The following is a 15,270-nucleotide window of genomic DNA, read 5'->3' on the forward strand; positions in this document are numbered from 1 at the left end:
TGCTCTATTGCAGAGGGGCAGAGCAGAGCCACAGGAGGGTTGGGGAGCTGGAGACGGTGCCTGGCTGTGAGAGGCTCTGGTTAGCGGTGCCAGGAGAAGACTGAGGGGTGACTGGATTAGGGTGTCCAGGTACCCGAAGAAACATTGCGAACCAAGGGGCTCGTTGACCCAGCAGCCGAGCTATTTCCGTGTGCGCCCTGAGCTCACCCGCAGCTCCATGCACAAGCAGATCTCGAGGAGTGGGCGGCGTTAGCAGAATGACAGCGGGAGCTGCACTGCATGTGATGAAGGAGAATTACGCACTGGTCACCTCGCTGGGTGAGGATCTCTGCCCGGCCCTTTGTTAGCAGCAGCATCTCACACACCCTTGTGCTGGCTGTATTCCTGGGGTCTCCCGTTCTCTTACCCCCTGTATTGGATTGCTTAGAACAGCGGCTCTCAGCCGGGGGGGGTGCAAGGCTCTTCCAGGGGCTACATCAACTCAGCTAGAGATTTGCCTAGTTTTACAACACAACAGGCTACTAGCAAAGTCAGGACACACTAAAATATCACACACTGACTTGTTTATACTGCGCTATATGCTGACATGTAAGTACAATGTTTATATTCCAACTGGTTTATTTTATAATTCTATGATAAAAAGGAGACAGTCGGCACTGTTTCCGTAACAGTGTGGCTGTGACACTCTTGTACTTTTATGTCTGATTTTGTGAGCAGGTAGTTTTTAAGTGGGGTGACACTTGGGGGTGCGCCAGACAAATCGGACTCCTGGAGTGGGGACAATCGTCTGGAAAGGGGAGAGCCGCCGCTCTAGAAGGCCGGGTCCGGCTGCTGTAACCGAGAGCAGATCTTGGGCCAGCTCCATGTGATTCTCTCTCCTGTGCCAGGCTACGGAGCAGCCCTGTGGAGATTGCGAGGGGAAGGGCCACACGTCGGGGATCTTGGTGGGGGGAGATGCCCCCAGCACAGGTGAGTGATGCTGGATCCCCCAGAGGCAGAAGGAGGGTTGGAACATCCTTGGTACTTCAGCTCCTGGTGCAGCTGGTTCCACCTTGTCCCACCCAGCGGCTAGCCATGGCCAGCGAGGTGATGCCCCGTTCTGTGCCGGTGCCTGGCACCCAGAACCCATTGCGCCTGTCACCTGCCCTCGCCCCCCAGCTCCTGGCCCGTCTGTGCTGCACACACAGCCAGCTGTGGGGAGATGCGGCCGGCGTGTTACCCAGGGCATCACCCCCAGAACTGGAAGAGGAGTCCAAGCCGTTGCGGCTCTGAGTCCAACAGCCCCTGGCGTCTGCAGGTGGACGAGGTTGGGATGCTGGTGGTGTCACTGGTCCTGCTCCACCTCTGAACACAGTGCGGGGTGGGGGGGGCACCTGCTCTGGCCAGCCCCTGGGCCTGGCAGCTGGCAGTGGGGGGCCTGCAAAGAAGGGCAGCCACTTCCCTGATCCCTTGTGGGCCTGGGAAACGGGGCTTCGCAAAGAGCGGCTCCTTGTGGGTGGGAGCCATCGCCTCCCATGCCAGGCAGGACCAGGGCAGCCAGGAGAGGGGCTGGATCGTGTGAATTTTGTAATGTGGTATTACACCACCGGGGCTACAGTCTCAAGCTTACCAGAGGGACAGGCACGTCTGCTACTTGCTCCCGAGTTCAAGTCTCTAGGCAGACAGACAGATCGAGGGTAGCGACCACACGCACAGTCCCAAGTACGAGGACTTGTCTGTCTGTTTGACAAGTGTTATTAAACTGGCAATGAAAGTTCTGATTACCCAGGCACATTGAAATTCGATACAGACCTATGCACTAGGTACAAATACAGTTATACTCGCATCCTCCTGGATAGACTTAGGGTCCGATGGGTCTCTCGTGGATTGATCACCAGTCGAGGGATGGTTCCTGCTGGCGTTTTCCCATGGGAAGCCCAATTTTCCCACTCTGGGCACCCCCTTTCTATAATGAGATTCTGCCTAGACCTACATTCTGCACATGGCCATAACAATGTCAACTCTCTTTTTTCCTATTGGTCTGGTGTCTCCCAGAGACTTGAGGGACGCCGATTTCTATAGGCTGTGGAGGTTCTCTCTATTCTCATTAGCACGGACGCAGCACCTGTATCCCATGGGTCAGGCACATGGTGGAGACAGATGGGCCTCTACAGCATTTTTGTGATTTAAAATTAATCTAATTTTTCACAATATCACCACTTGGTTCCTCTTTTCCCACAACCTCAGGGCATCGGGTTATTCTTCGGTCACTGACTTATGTCGGCATTTCTTAGCTCCAAGGCCTAAAATAGCCAAGCTAAAATCTTGCAGGCCTCAGACTACAGGCCTTGTTTCATCCCTACTTACGTAGATACGGAATTCGTACTTATCCCTTCTGACTACTGATCAGTCTTATACTTCTATACATAAGAGCAGCCAGGCTGGGTCAGCCCAAAGATCCATCCAGCCCAGTGTCCTGTCTTCCGACAGTGGCCAATGCCAGGTGCCCCAGAGGGAATGAACAGAACAGGGAATCATCAAGTGATCCATCCCCTGTCGCCCATTCCCAGCTTCTGGCAAACAGAGGCCAGGGACACCATCCCTATCCATCCTGGCTAATAGCCATTGATGGACGTATCCTCCATAAACTTATCTAGTTCTTTCTTCACAACATCCTCTGGCAAGGAGTTCCACAGGTTGACTGTGTGTTGGGTGAAGAAATACTCCCTTTTGTTTGTTTTAAACCTGCTTCTTATTCATTTCAGTTGGTGGCCCCTAATTCTTGTGCTATGAGGAGTAAATAACATGTCCTTATCTACTTTTTCTACACCAGTCATGATTTTATAGCCCTCCATTGTATCCCCCTTAGTCATCTCTTTTCCAAGCTGAAAAGTCCCAGTTTTACTAATCTCTCCTCATACAGAAGCCATTCCAGACCCCTAATCATTTTTGTTGCCCTTTTCTGAACCTTTTCCAAGTCCAATATATCTTTTTTGAGATGGGGTGATCACAGCTGCACACACTATTCAAGATGTGGGTGTATCATGGATTTATATAGAGGCAATATGATATTTTCTGTCTTATCTCTCCCTTTCTTAATGATTCCCAACATTCTGTTCGCTTTTTTGACTGCTGCTGCACATTGAGTGGATGTTTTCAGAGAACTATCCACAGTGACTCCAAGATCTTTCCTGAGTGGGAACAACCAATTTAGACCCCATCATTGTATAGCTGGGATTATGTTTCCCAATATGCATTACTTTGCATTTATCAACATTGAATTTCATCTGCCATTTTGTTGCCCAGTCACCCAGTTTTGTGAGATCCGTTTGTAGCTCTTCGCAGTCTGCCTGGGACTTAACTACCTTGAGTAGTTTTGTATCATCTGCAAATTTTGCCACCTCACTGTTTACCCCTTTTCCCAGATCATTTATGACTGTGTTGAATAGGACTGGTCCCAGTGCAGACCCTGGGGGACCCCACTATGTACCTCTCTCCTACAGCTGAACTCTTTTTAGCATACAATGATTACACATGACATGTTAATTAAGCAGAACAGCAGACAATAAATGAATGATAACCCTGTAGCCAATGGTTTTAGTTTAAGGTGCGTTTGGGGGTCCCAGACCAATCCCCCCATCCCTGCGGGAGGCCAGCTCACGAGGGTGCACGGCAGTGGGACTGCAGCTGTTCCAGCAGCTCCTGGTGCCCTCCCTGTGCTCCCCCAGCTCCAGGCAGGTCCAGTGACATGTTCACTCTGGGCAGGGGCGGCTCCAGGCACCAGCGCAGCAAGCCGGTGGCAAGCCGTGGGGGGCGGCCTGCCGGTTGCTGTGGGGGCGGCAGTCAGGCTGCCTTCGGCGAGGCGCCTGCGGGAGGTCTGCCGGTCCCGCGGCTTCGGCAGCAATTCGGTGGCGGGTACGCCGAAGGCGTGCGACCGGCAGATCACCCGCAGAACCACCACCAAATCCGCCTGTCTGCTGTGCTTGGGGTGGCAAAAAACACAGAGCTGCCCCCGACTCTGGGTGTGAGCCAGAGACGGTGCAAGCCAGTGCAGACCCCTGTTGGCTCCAGGGGCCCTGGGTGAGGCCCTGAGATGCTAGTGGGGTGCTGCGTGACCCAGCCTCGGGGGAGGGAGTGGGATCCGGAAGCTGGGCCAGAGCCAGTAACTTGGGGGGTGGGGGGGGGGGGAGATCTTGATTATCCTGGCAAAGGGAATGAGATCCCAGTGGAGCCAGCGTGCTGGGTGACAGCGGGGCCCAGGCATTGCGGGTCCAAGACCCCTAGGCTCCCATAGCTGAGAGTCCTCAAGGCCTGGCTGCCCCGAGCTTTTGGGGGAACCTGGGCAAAATCTGAAGGTGAGCCCCTGTCACGCCCCCTCCCAAAACATGGCCACTGAAGGGAGGCCCTGGGGTCAGGGGTTTGGAGATTGACCCCCCCTGCACTGGCCCCACAGCTGTGCCTCCTGTCCTGTGGGGCTGGGCCCAACTCCCCACTCTGAGCATTGCAGCCTGGTGCACCGGGGCACAGTGGTTGGGGGCTCTTTCAACTGGGGGGCTCAGGGCAAACTGTCCCTCTGCCCTCCCCCCATTTGGGTGGCCCTGGTAGTCGGCCTTGGTGTGGGTCTGCTGTGAGGAGCAGGACTAGGCTTTGGTGCTCAGCAGGCGGGGAGGAAAGACACAGGTCCCAGCAGGCTGCAGTGCAGGGCCGGAGCTCAGTCCTCACGTGTCTAGAGCCGGCCACACATTTTTCAGCCAAGCTTTTTCCACGGAAAAACGTTCTTTGACTCAATGGCCAGGGTTTGGTTGTCGCTGCAAGGCCGGCGTGGGGAAGGTTATGCACAAAACATTCCACTTTTCAGCTGCCAAAAAACATTTTTTGTTTGTTTTTGACAAAACCTCAACAAATTCCCAAGAAATTTTTGATTAAAATGTAAAATGTTCCCAGGAAAGCCCCTTCCTGGCAGCCGGATTCAGCCGCAGCGCGTCAGCGTTCCCACCAAGGGGCTGAACCCGGCTCCAGCACCCATCTGTCCCTGGTGCTAAGTCTAAGTCATCTGCTGCATTCATGGGGCGAGGTCTCTTGCTCCCTCTCCCAGAGCCACGCCAGCTCCTCTCCCTGCCCGTGGGCAGCTCGCTGCATCGCTGGGTGGGACCGGCTCTCCCCACACGGCTTTACATGCTGACCTGGGGGCAGGCCCCATCTCTGAGCCTGTCTCTCCTCGCACGGTTCATCCAGCCCTTCCCCCTCGGCTCCCTGGAGCCCGTCTTGCCCTGGGCTTGGGCCCTGTTTGCGTCTCGGGCCCTGTATCCTGCAGGGGCCCTGCCCATGCTGTGTGTGTTATGGTGCTGGGCAGCCCTTGGTTTGCCAGCTGGGTCTCCTGACGCGTTCTCTGATCCCCAAGTGTGCCAGGCGGGGGGAGGGTCTGTTCTAGGGCGGGGCTGGGCCCGGGATCTCCGGGATTCGGATTAGCAGGGGGCTTGTGTAGGGTGACCAGTGTCCCGACACCCGGTCGAAAAGGGACCCTGGCGGCTCCGGTCAGCATCGCTGACTGGGCGGTTAAAAGTCTGGTCTCCGGCGCCGTGGCACGAGGGCAGGCTAGTCCCTACCTGTCCTGGCATTGCACTGCGCCCCAGAAGCAGCCAGCAGGGCCGGCTCCTAGGCGGGAGCCACCCAAGCTGAGTCTACGCCCCTGCCCAGCCCTGAGCCCCCCCAAATCCAAACTACCCCCCTGCACCCCACCCCAGAGCCTGTGCCCTCACCCCCTTCACCTCAACCCCAGCCCTGAGCCCCCTCCCACACCCTGAACCCCTCATCCCTGGCCCCAGCCCAGAGCCCTCACCCCCTTGCAGCCTGCACCAACCTCTGCCCCAGCCCAGAGCCCCCTCCCACCCCCTGCCTCAACCCACAGCCCCTCCCGCACTCCAAATCCCTGGGCCCCACCCCCCAGCCTGGGGCCGCGGGGAGGGGGCGGGGCTTGGCCGTTCGGGTTTTGTGGGACTGGAAAGTCGGTGCCCCCAGGCTGGGGGTGGCTGGGATCCGGGGGCGGGGGCGGGTTTATCTGCGGGGCTGCAGGGTTCATTCCTATGCTGTATCTGGAGTCCCCCAGCGCCGGGAGCCCACTCACGGCCCCGCCCCGCCGCGCCAGGCGCTGCACAAACCCCACGGAGACGAGACCCCGGCTGGAGCCAGGCTGGGGGGCGCTCGCCGGGGTCTCCCTGGCCCGGGGGATGCTGGGAGCTGTAGTTCTGCCCTTCCCACCGAGCAGGGACAAAGCCCCAGCGGCGAGCCGCGCTCCAGCTGCCGGCTGCGGGCTCCGGAGCGCCCCGGGGCCGGTTCCCCCGCGCGCTGGCTCCCAGGGGCGCAGCCCGTCTGCCGGGCCGGCCGCTTCCCAGTGCGGGGACCGACCCCCGGTCCCCGGGCAGCCGCCTCGCCCGGCCCGGCCCCTGCGCCCTCCCGTGCGCCCAGGGCGCGCCGCGCTGGTCCCGCGCAGCCACTGGGGGCGCGTCGCGTCGCGGCCGGGAGCGGAGCGGAGCGCAGCGGGCCGGAGGCAGCGGGCGGGCCATGCCGGCGCAGGTAGGGCTGGGCCGGGGGACGCGGGGCTGCGGGGAGCGGGGGAGCCCGGCGCCCTGTGCGCGCTCGCTCGGCCCCCAGCCCTGCCCGTGCATGGCCCCGCCTCGGTTTGTCAGTCTCCAGCCCCGGGCGGTCACGCCGAGCCCGGGCGAGAATCCGGCCCTGGGCCTGCCCTGGCGCCGTCGCTTGCCCTGCCCTGCCCGGGAGCAGCCGGCTGGCTTGTTATTGTAGGGTAGCCTGGAAGCGCTGGGGCGGTGGGAGCCGCAGCAGGTGTGAAGATCGGGCCCCAGCCTTGTCTTTAGGGTGAGGGTCTCCCTGGGAGTGGAGCGAGGAGCCGCCTGAGAAAGTCTCACAGCGAGGGGCCTTCTGGCAACCACAAGGCAAAACACAAAGGGCAGAGGCTGGTGCCAGGGGGTGGGTCCCACTGCACAACTCAGGGCAGCCCCAGGGCTGCTGCTCTGGGCTCCTGCATGGCCAGACACACACAGGGAGGGGAGTGGAACCCAGAAAGGGAGCCAGACCCGCTGACAGATGAGCCTGCGCCTACTGCATCAGTGTGAATCCAAGGGACCCACAGTCCTGTCCGCCTCCCCCTCCCCCCCCCCCCGGGTCGGCCCCAGCCCCTGGGAATTCCATCTATTGGGGCACGGAGCCAGGACTAGGGGCTTGGTAGCCTGACTAGCCTTGAGTGAAAGAGGCCAATAGAAAATGAAGCTGAAGCCCACACTTGGGTCATAATGTGCCCTCCCCTCCCCCCCCAGCACTGAGGTCCCTGGGAGCTTGGCCTGACGCAGGCACCAAGCTGGGATAATCATCCTTAAGTCGTGCAAGTTGTGAGAGGTTAGAGAACCGCCTGGGGGAGCCTGTGTGTGTCCAGCCCCTGCCTCTGCCTGGCTGGACTGGAGCCAACGGTGCTGAGTGGGGCACGGTTGCATTTCAGGTGCCAGTGACGTTCGAGGACGTGGCGGTCTATTTCTCCCCGGAGGAGTGGGCGGCGTTAGCGGAATGGCAGAGGGAGCTGTACCGGGACGTGATGATGGAGAATTACGAGCTGGTGGCATCTTTGGGTGAGGATCCCTTTATTAGCAGGAAAAGCAGCGTCTTGGACACCCCAAGGCTGGCTTTAGGGGGATCTCACATTCCCATGGGACCCTGGCACTGACGTATGTGTGGAATGCCTGGCGTGTGGCTGAACATTGGAGACGTCTCACCTGACGAGGGAGCTGCAGTGCTGTACTCCGTGGTGGGACGTGTTCTGGGCCCGGTGTGCCTGGGCAGGAGATCCATCACTTTCAGCCCCCCCGTTTGTCGGTGCCATCCCAGCAGGGGTATGCTCATAGCCAGGGGGTGCCTCCTAATGGAGGGCATGTTTCCCTACCCTCTGCCATTAGAGTGCACAGCCTGGCTGTCGGTGCTTAATGTGTAATGAAAGACAGGTTGGAGCTGAGCCCCAGCACAAATTAAGCACTGGCTGGGCGGCCGGAGAGTGGCTGGGCGGCCGGGGGGTGGCTGGGCGGCCGGGGGGTGGCTGCTGGCCAAACGCCCAGCTCTGAAGGCAGCGCAGCCGCCAGCAGCAGCGCAGAAGGAAAGGTGCTATGGTGTGCGATATTGCCATCCTTACTTCTGTGCTGCTGCTGGTGGCGGCACTGCCTTCAGAGCTGGGTATCCGGAGAGAGGCGGCTGCTGCCCGGGAGCCCAAAGGTGCCAGGGCTATGAACTGCCAAGCCGGGAGGTGCTGGGGCACGGCGTGCTGTCCCACTGGACCCAGCTCCTGAAGCCTTAGAATTAGCTATTCCCAGTGAGCCCGGTCCCTGTGACCTCGCGGCTGGGTTACTGCCAAGCTGCCTTCACGCAGCTCCCAGGGGCTTGAGCTGGTGAAGGAGGCAGTAGCAGCAGACGTGGGCACATACCCTGTGCCCTGCACCAGCTGCCTGTTCACTCCCACGTACAATCCAAGGGGCTGGGTGGTGTTTGTGGGCGCTAGCTGGCCCGGGACCCAGCTGTCTGAAAGGCAGCCAGGAGCCTGTCACGGGAATGACCAGCCTGGGGGCTGCACGCAAGAGAAATTCCCGTTGCAGACAATGGCTGGCGCAGTGCGTGTCGGCAAGGCCCATGGAACTGCAGGACACAGCACGTGTTCTCTTGCCCACGAACAGGCTCCGCGGGCCCCAGGCCCAAGGCATCGGCTAGAAGAGCCAAGCGAGAGAAGGCGCCGTATGTCTGGGACCATCAGTACTCGAGAGCGAAAGTCCTGATGCTTCCAGCACAGGGGAACGACGCCCCCAAGCAGGTGAGACCAGCTCCGGTAAGGAGAGCGAAGTGCTGGAAACTCAGCGGCTCTGGGAAGAGGGGACCAAGGGAAAGGCCCCAGGGCTGGGGCACCAGAGAGACGCCAGCACAGTGCCAGCCAGGCTTTGGGCCTCTGGGTAGCAGAAACCCCTTTTAACAGCAGCCGGCGGCCCAATGCCCCTGTCAGTGCCTGGGGCTTCCCGGCTCCAAGGGGCTTCCCTGATTTCTGCTTTAGAAGCATCGTTAATTGCTGGTTCATAAGCACGTAAGCTCGATTGTCAGGGGATCCGGGCTGTCCCCTCTCTGCTCTGGCGGCCGGTCCCGTGCTGCTGCGGTGCAGGCTGGGCCCTGCGTTCTGTGCCAAGGAGGGAATTGGGGCCGTGCTGAGCCCCCGCTCGCGTTAGGAGAGGGGGATCCCCGCGGGGAATGGCTGGTGGGGAGCGCCGCGCGCCGTGGAGGGCGGGCACCGTTCTGCCTCGTTGCAGGAGACGTGGGGCGTTGGCTGGCTCCCGATCTGGGGGAGAAGGAATTCGGGTCTCTCCATGCCCAAGAGCCTTCAGGCTCCAGCTCTTAAAGCGGCAGCTGCGCTGAGGTGACTTTCCCTCCGTTAGCGATTGGCTAAGACGGCTCAGGCGGCCGGCTGCCGTGCCACAGGGGGTGAGGGCAGCAGGTCACTGTGCCCACGGCCTGGGGAGTGGCTCAGCAGGGCTGTTCTGGTGCAGGAGCCGGTGACCTTCGAGGAGGTGGCGGTCTATCTCACCACCGAGGAGTGGAAGGAGCTGAAGGACTGGCAGCGGGAGCTGTATCAGGACGTGATGAAGGAGAATTACGAGCTGGTCACCTCTGTGGGTAAAGATCCCTTTACTGGGCAGTGGCGCTGTCTGCTACCTCGGGGCTGCCTTCGTAGCCTGCTCTCCCGGAACGTGGGCAGAATGTGCCCCGATTAGTCTTAATTCCGCAGTGAGACTCGTTGGCTTCCTAAGGCAGGTGTGTGATAAACACACCAGCCCCACCGGAACCAGCCAGCGTGTGCGTTGGACCCCGTCGGGGGGCTGGCTAGCTCAGCCATTTGACAGGCACGTAACAAACCTCCTCTTCCATCGAACAGGAGACACCGTGGAGAAGCCAGAGATTGTCTCGAGGCTGGAGCGCGGGGAAGAGCCGTACGACCCCCGAGAGAGACACGTTCCTGGTCCCCACGGCATGGGTGAGTGAGGCCAGCAGAGCTCCTGGAATCGGGGCCCTGGGCCGGCTCCTGGCACACAGGACTCTGTTGTGCTGTTCTGGCCCTGCGAGTGCCGGGCTCTGCGAGTGCCAGGCCCGGCGCTGAGGAGGGCACAGGCCTGAGCTCCAAGCGGGGGTCAGTCAGTGCGTGTGTCATTGCTGGGGCAGACCCCACGGGGTCCCTCCGCCCCCTCCCGCCAGTGCCAGCAGCGGGGTCCGTTCCTGTGGGATGTACAGACAGAATCGGGAGGAGTTTCCCTCTCCCCAGCCGACAGCGTCACGGCAAGGTGGGCAGAGGCGGGAGCTCTGCCTGCAGGCCCGGGGGAGTTCCCAGTGGGGCAGGCCTGGGGGAGGCCTGGCTGCAGTGACACAACAGGACCTTCCCTTGGTAAAGCGCGGGTATGGGTGAGACGCCTGAGGGCAGGGGCGTCGCGTGCAGGGAGGACCCGGGGGCAGGCACTGGTCCCGGGGGAGTCTCCCCCTGCTTTTGCCCCACGGAGAGTCCCCGGGGCCGTAGCTGTGCCCCCAGGACCCCCCGACTCACCAGCAGACAGAGTAACGCCTGGACACTCCTCTCCCAGCAGGTGGTGGGACCCGGGGGCCTGAGGAGGAGGAGACACATTGTGAGGAAGAGCCGGCAGGGCTGGAGCCGAGCGAGATGCTGACGGGGAGAGACGTGGCGAGAGTTTCCCGAGGCTCGTCCGGGACCGGAGCCAGCGCCAGTCGGAGTCAGCGCAAAGGGCACCCGGGCCAGGGGAGGCCTGTGGGGAATGGACAGGACGAAGCCCTGTGGGGCGAGAGGCAGGCCAGGGACTGCCCAGCCAGCGCTGAGCCCCAGAGCAACGGGGCCCCAGAGAGACTCTGCCCAGCGCCCGAGAACCAGGGGGGCCGTGTGGGGACGGGAGCTGTGCCTCTAACCCCCACTGCAGAGGGGCTGTGTGTGGGGAGCATTGGGCAGGGCGGGAAGCCAACAGCGGAGCACGCTGCCCCTGGGGGAGGGGGGCCCTACAAGTGTGGGGAGTGTGGGAAGGGCTTTGGCAGCCAGGCCTCCCTGGCCAAGCACCGGCGGCAGCACGCCGGGGCGGGCGCCTTTCCCTGCAGCCAGTGCGGCAAAGCCTTCAGCAACAAGGCCAACCTCCTGCGGCACCTGAAGCTGCACAGCGGGGAGAAGCCATACGGCTGCGCCGAGTGCGGGCGGCGCTTCCGCACCAAGCAGACCTTCCTGTCGCACCAGCGCGTGCACACTGGGGAGAAGCCCTTCGCCTGCCGCCAGTGCGGGCGGAGCTTCACGCGCAAGGAGAACCTCGTGCGCCACCAGGAGACCCATGTGCACAAAGAGCCCCACACTTGCCCTGAATGTGGCAAGAGCTTCCTGCACGAGGGCTCGCTGCTCCTGCACCGCCGCGCCCACTCCGGGGCCCGGCCCTTCCCCTGCGCCCACTGCAGCAAGAGCTTCAACTGGAAGACGAACCTCACCACCCACCTGCGCAGCCACGCCGGGGAGCAGCCCTCCGCCTGCCACCAGTGCGGCCAGCGTTTCGGTGACCGTGGAGACCTGCTGCGGCACCAGAGGGCCCATGCGGGCGGTGGGCTGCCGACAGGCTACGGCAACGGGGAGACGTTCAGCGAGTTCCTCCAGATCCACGAGATGCTGATCTCCCGCACACATGCCCGCAAGCCCCTCGGTGCCCTCACCAAGTACAAATGAAACCTGGCTGCAGGGTGGGGGTGGCTCTGCCAGTGCGGGAACAGGGGAGGATGCCCAGCCCCGTCTCCCAGCACATGGCAGGATAGATGACCCTGCCAATGCTGGTACACCAGGGGGGTTACAGCCTGGCTGGGGGGTGCTCTCCGGAGCTCTGGCTCCTCAGTGCCAGCTCTTCCCGCAGGAGTTTTCCTTTGGGTAGTTATTGGTTCTTGTCCAGCTAGTTCCAGCTGCTGCTGCCAGCTGCCCCCTTGGGTGCACTGGTCCCACTGACTCCTAGTGATGAAGTCCTAGGTAATAATAAAGGTAATAATTGGAGATATACCAATCTCCTAGAACTGGAAGAGACCTTGAAAGGTCATTGAGTCCAGCCCCCTGCCTTCACTAGCAGGACCAATTTTTGCCCCAGATCCCTAAGTGGCCCCCTCAAGGACTGAACTCACAACCCTGGGTTTAGCAGGCCAATGCTCAAACCACTGAGCTATCCCTCCCCCAGAGCAGCAAGCAGCCAGGGCTGCTCTCTGAGCTCTGATGTCGCCGACCCTTGCTGGAGAGGCTGCTCGGACATGCCCCGACAGCCAATCCCTAGCAGAGAAGAGCTGGGCCTAGGAGGAATCTTCCGGGCCGGCCCCAGGTAGTGTGCATGGCTCTGGCGCTCCAGCCAAGGGGTCCCGAGAGGCAGCGCTCGCTGCAGCAGGGCCCGCGGCTGGGAGAGAAGGCAGTGTTCCTGAGGGGGCGGAGGAGGTGCAGACGGCAGCTTGCTGTACTCCAGGCTGGGGTTTCAGGGGAGTGCATGGTGACGGCAGGCTGGGTTAGCCTGGGGCTGGAGAGCCAGAGTCCGTCCGCAGTCGCAGTCCGGGGGCTGCCAGAGCAGCCTGGCTCGCAACGGGCCTGTAGCCACACTGGCGAAAGCCTGGCTGGAGGCACCATTGGCCAGTGTCAGGTCTCATTACCCAGCCAGGGCCGACTCACCGGTGGGTGCTTCTGAATCCCCATCGCCGGCCTTGCCCGTCCAGCCTCAGGTCACCATTCTGACGACCCTCTGGTGAGAACCATAGAAATGCTGGGCTGGAAGGGACCTCGGGAGGTCACCAGGGCCAGACCCCGGCGCTGAGGCAGGACCAAGAAAACCCAGCGCAGCCCTGACAGGTTCATCCAGAGGGTTCTTAAAAACCTCCAGTGACGGGGTCTCCATGACCTCCCTTGGGAGCCTGTCCCAGAGCTTCACCGCCCTGAGTCTCTGCAAATCGCCCTCTTGGTCCCCACTTCACTTTGAAGCTGCAGCTCCCAGCCTGGCTAGAACCTGAGCCCTTGCTGGTCCCCTCTGAAATCTGGGAGCGCCACGTTTCGCAGGGTCGAGCCGTGTCCCCTGGGCTGGTTTGGGGGCTCCAGTGATGCTGCAGTTCACATGGGCGAGGGGGGACGGCCGAGGCGTGTTGGCAGCACCAACGGGATCCTGTTTAAAGAACGTTTTTACTGAGAGTGTAAATCCCCAGCCCAGGTGAGAAATGTGCCAGCCTCACGCAGGAAGGGATCGGCTGCCTGACGAAGCACTGAAACGCCGCGCGGCACATAAATACTCCTGTTGTCAGACCAAGTGTCCAATAAAACACTTCACTTCTCGCTCCTTTGTGAAATTGGTGAGTCTGCCGGGGTGAAGGAGAACTTAGTGCAACACAGGCTGTGAGCCAGGTGTGTTGTGCATGAAGCTTTTCTGGGTTCTTCACCTCCCATGCATGTGCCGGGGGCCAAGCGTCTCGTAGTTTGTGCTGTATTTCTGTAGGGCCGTGCCCCATCCAGCTCCACCCTTCCCCTCCTGAGCCTCTGCCCAGGCCTCTGCATGCAGCCTGGGCGTGACCCACCCCTCTGGGAGCTCTGTGCTTTGCTGTCCTGGGGCAATGGTAGAGAGTCACCGGAAGAGGCTTTTGGCCAGCACTGAGCAGGGAGCTATAGGAGAAAGGGTTCCCCTTGCGCTCAGTGACTCAGCCTTCTGAGGAAGGTGAAGCAGCGAGTGCAGATGTGCGCTGCCTGCTCAGTAACCCAGGCCTCCCAGCTCCCCAAGCCTTTACTCCCCAGCCCCATTACACCTGCAGGGCTGGGTGAGAGAGAGCCGGGCTCTGTCCCTGTGAGCCCTGCAGGGTCGGTGGTGCCTGGGGGAAGGGGCGAGTCTGTCCTCAGGGAGCCCTGTGGGGCCAGGCGGGCTGAGGGAGGAGGAGCTGGGGAGCCATGTAGAGTCAGGCCTGGCTAAGGGAAGGGGCCCCGAGGTCTGTTCTGGGGAGCCCCGTGGGGCCAGGCTGGCTAAGGGAGGGGACCCCAGGGAGCCCTGTGGGGCTGGTGTGGCTAAGGGAGGGGGCCCTGGGGAGCCCTAAAGGGTCAGGCCGGCTAAGGGTGGAGGACTTGGGGTCTGTTCTGGAGAGCTCCACGGGGCCGGGCTGGCTAAGGGAGGGGACCCCAGGGAGCCCTGTGGGGCTGGCCCGGCGAAGGGAACGGGAGCCAGGGCCTGTCACCGGTGAGCCCTGTGGGGCCGGGGTCCGTCCCAGGAAGCCCTGCAGGTCTGGGCTGGCTAAGGGAGGGGATCCCGGGGAGCCCTGTGGGTTCAACCCAGGTAAGGGAGGGGGAGCTGGGGAGACCTGTGGGGGAGCCCGGCTAAGGGAGGGGGAGCCAAGGTTTGTTCTGAGGAGCCCTGCAGGGCTGGGCCGACTCTGGGAGGGGATCATAGAATCCTAGAATATCGGGGGTGGAAGGGACCTCAGGAGGCATCTAGTCCAACCCCCTGCTCAAAGCAGGACCAAACCCAACTAAATCATCCCAGCCAGGGCTTTGTCAAGCCTGATCTTAAAAACCTCTAAGGAAGGAGATTCCACCACCTCCCTAGGTAACCCATTCCAGTTCTTCACCACCCTCCTAGTGAAAAAGTTTTTCCTAATGTCCAACCAAACCTCCCCCTCTGCAACTTGAGACCATTACTCCTTGTTCTGTCATCTTCTACCACTGAGAACAGTCTAGATCCATCCTCTTTGGAACCCCCTTTCAGGTAGTTGAAAGCAGCTATCAAATCCCCCCTCATCCTTCTCTTCTGCAGGCTAAACAATCCCAGTTCCCTCAGCCTCGTCTCATAAGTCATGTGCTCCAGCCCCCTAATCATTTGTGTTGCCCTCCGCTGGACTCTCTCCAATTTTTCCACATCCTTCTTGTAGTGTGGGGCCCAAAACTGGACACAGTACTCCAAATGAGGCCTCACCAATGCCGAATAGAGGGGAATGATCATGTCCCTCGATCTGCTGGCAATGCCCCTACTTATACAGCCCAAAATGCCGTTAGCCTTCTTGGCAACAAGGGCAACTGTTGACTCTGCACTTGTCCTTGTTGAACCTCATCTGATTTCTTTTGGCCCAATCCTCTAATTTGTCTAAGTCCCTCTGTATCCTATCCCTACCCTCCAGCGTATCTACCGCTCCTCCCTGTTTAATGTCATCTGCAAACTTGCTAAGGGTGCAGTCCAC

General features: G+C 60.9%; 1 protein-coding gene across 4 annotated transcripts; it reads left to right on the forward strand.

Moving 5' to 3' along the window:
* The first annotated feature begins 6,250 nt into the window (after positions 1-6,250).
* LOC120397115 (zinc finger protein 92 homolog) lies at positions 6,251-13,412 on the forward strand. Of its 4 annotated transcripts, none has more exons than XM_039522632.1 (6): positions 6,251-6,552; positions 7,490-7,616; positions 8,706-8,854; positions 9,561-9,687; positions 9,947-10,045; positions 10,644-13,412. In XM_039522632.1, the coding sequence occupies exons 1-6, from the start codon at positions 6,541-6,543 to the stop codon at positions 11,768-11,770; spliced, it is 1,641 nt and encodes a 546-aa protein (XP_039378566.1). In that variant the 5' UTR covers positions 6,251-6,540; the 3' UTR covers positions 11,771-13,412. The 4 variants fall into 4 exon arrangements, with proteins under 4 accessions (XP_039378566.1, XP_039378567.1, XP_039378568.1 ...); XM_039522633.1 differs by having other exon boundaries at positions 10,647-13,412; XM_039522634.1 differs by having other exon boundaries at positions 8,706-8,839.
* The last annotated feature ends 1,858 nt before the right edge of the window (positions 13,413-15,270 follow it).

This window comes from Mauremys reevesii, linkage group 2 (genome assembly GCF_016161935.1).
Source record: "Mauremys reevesii isolate NIE-2019 linkage group 2, ASM1616193v1, whole genome shotgun sequence".
NCBI lineage: Eukaryota > Metazoa > Chordata > Testudines > Geoemydidae > Mauremys > Mauremys reevesii.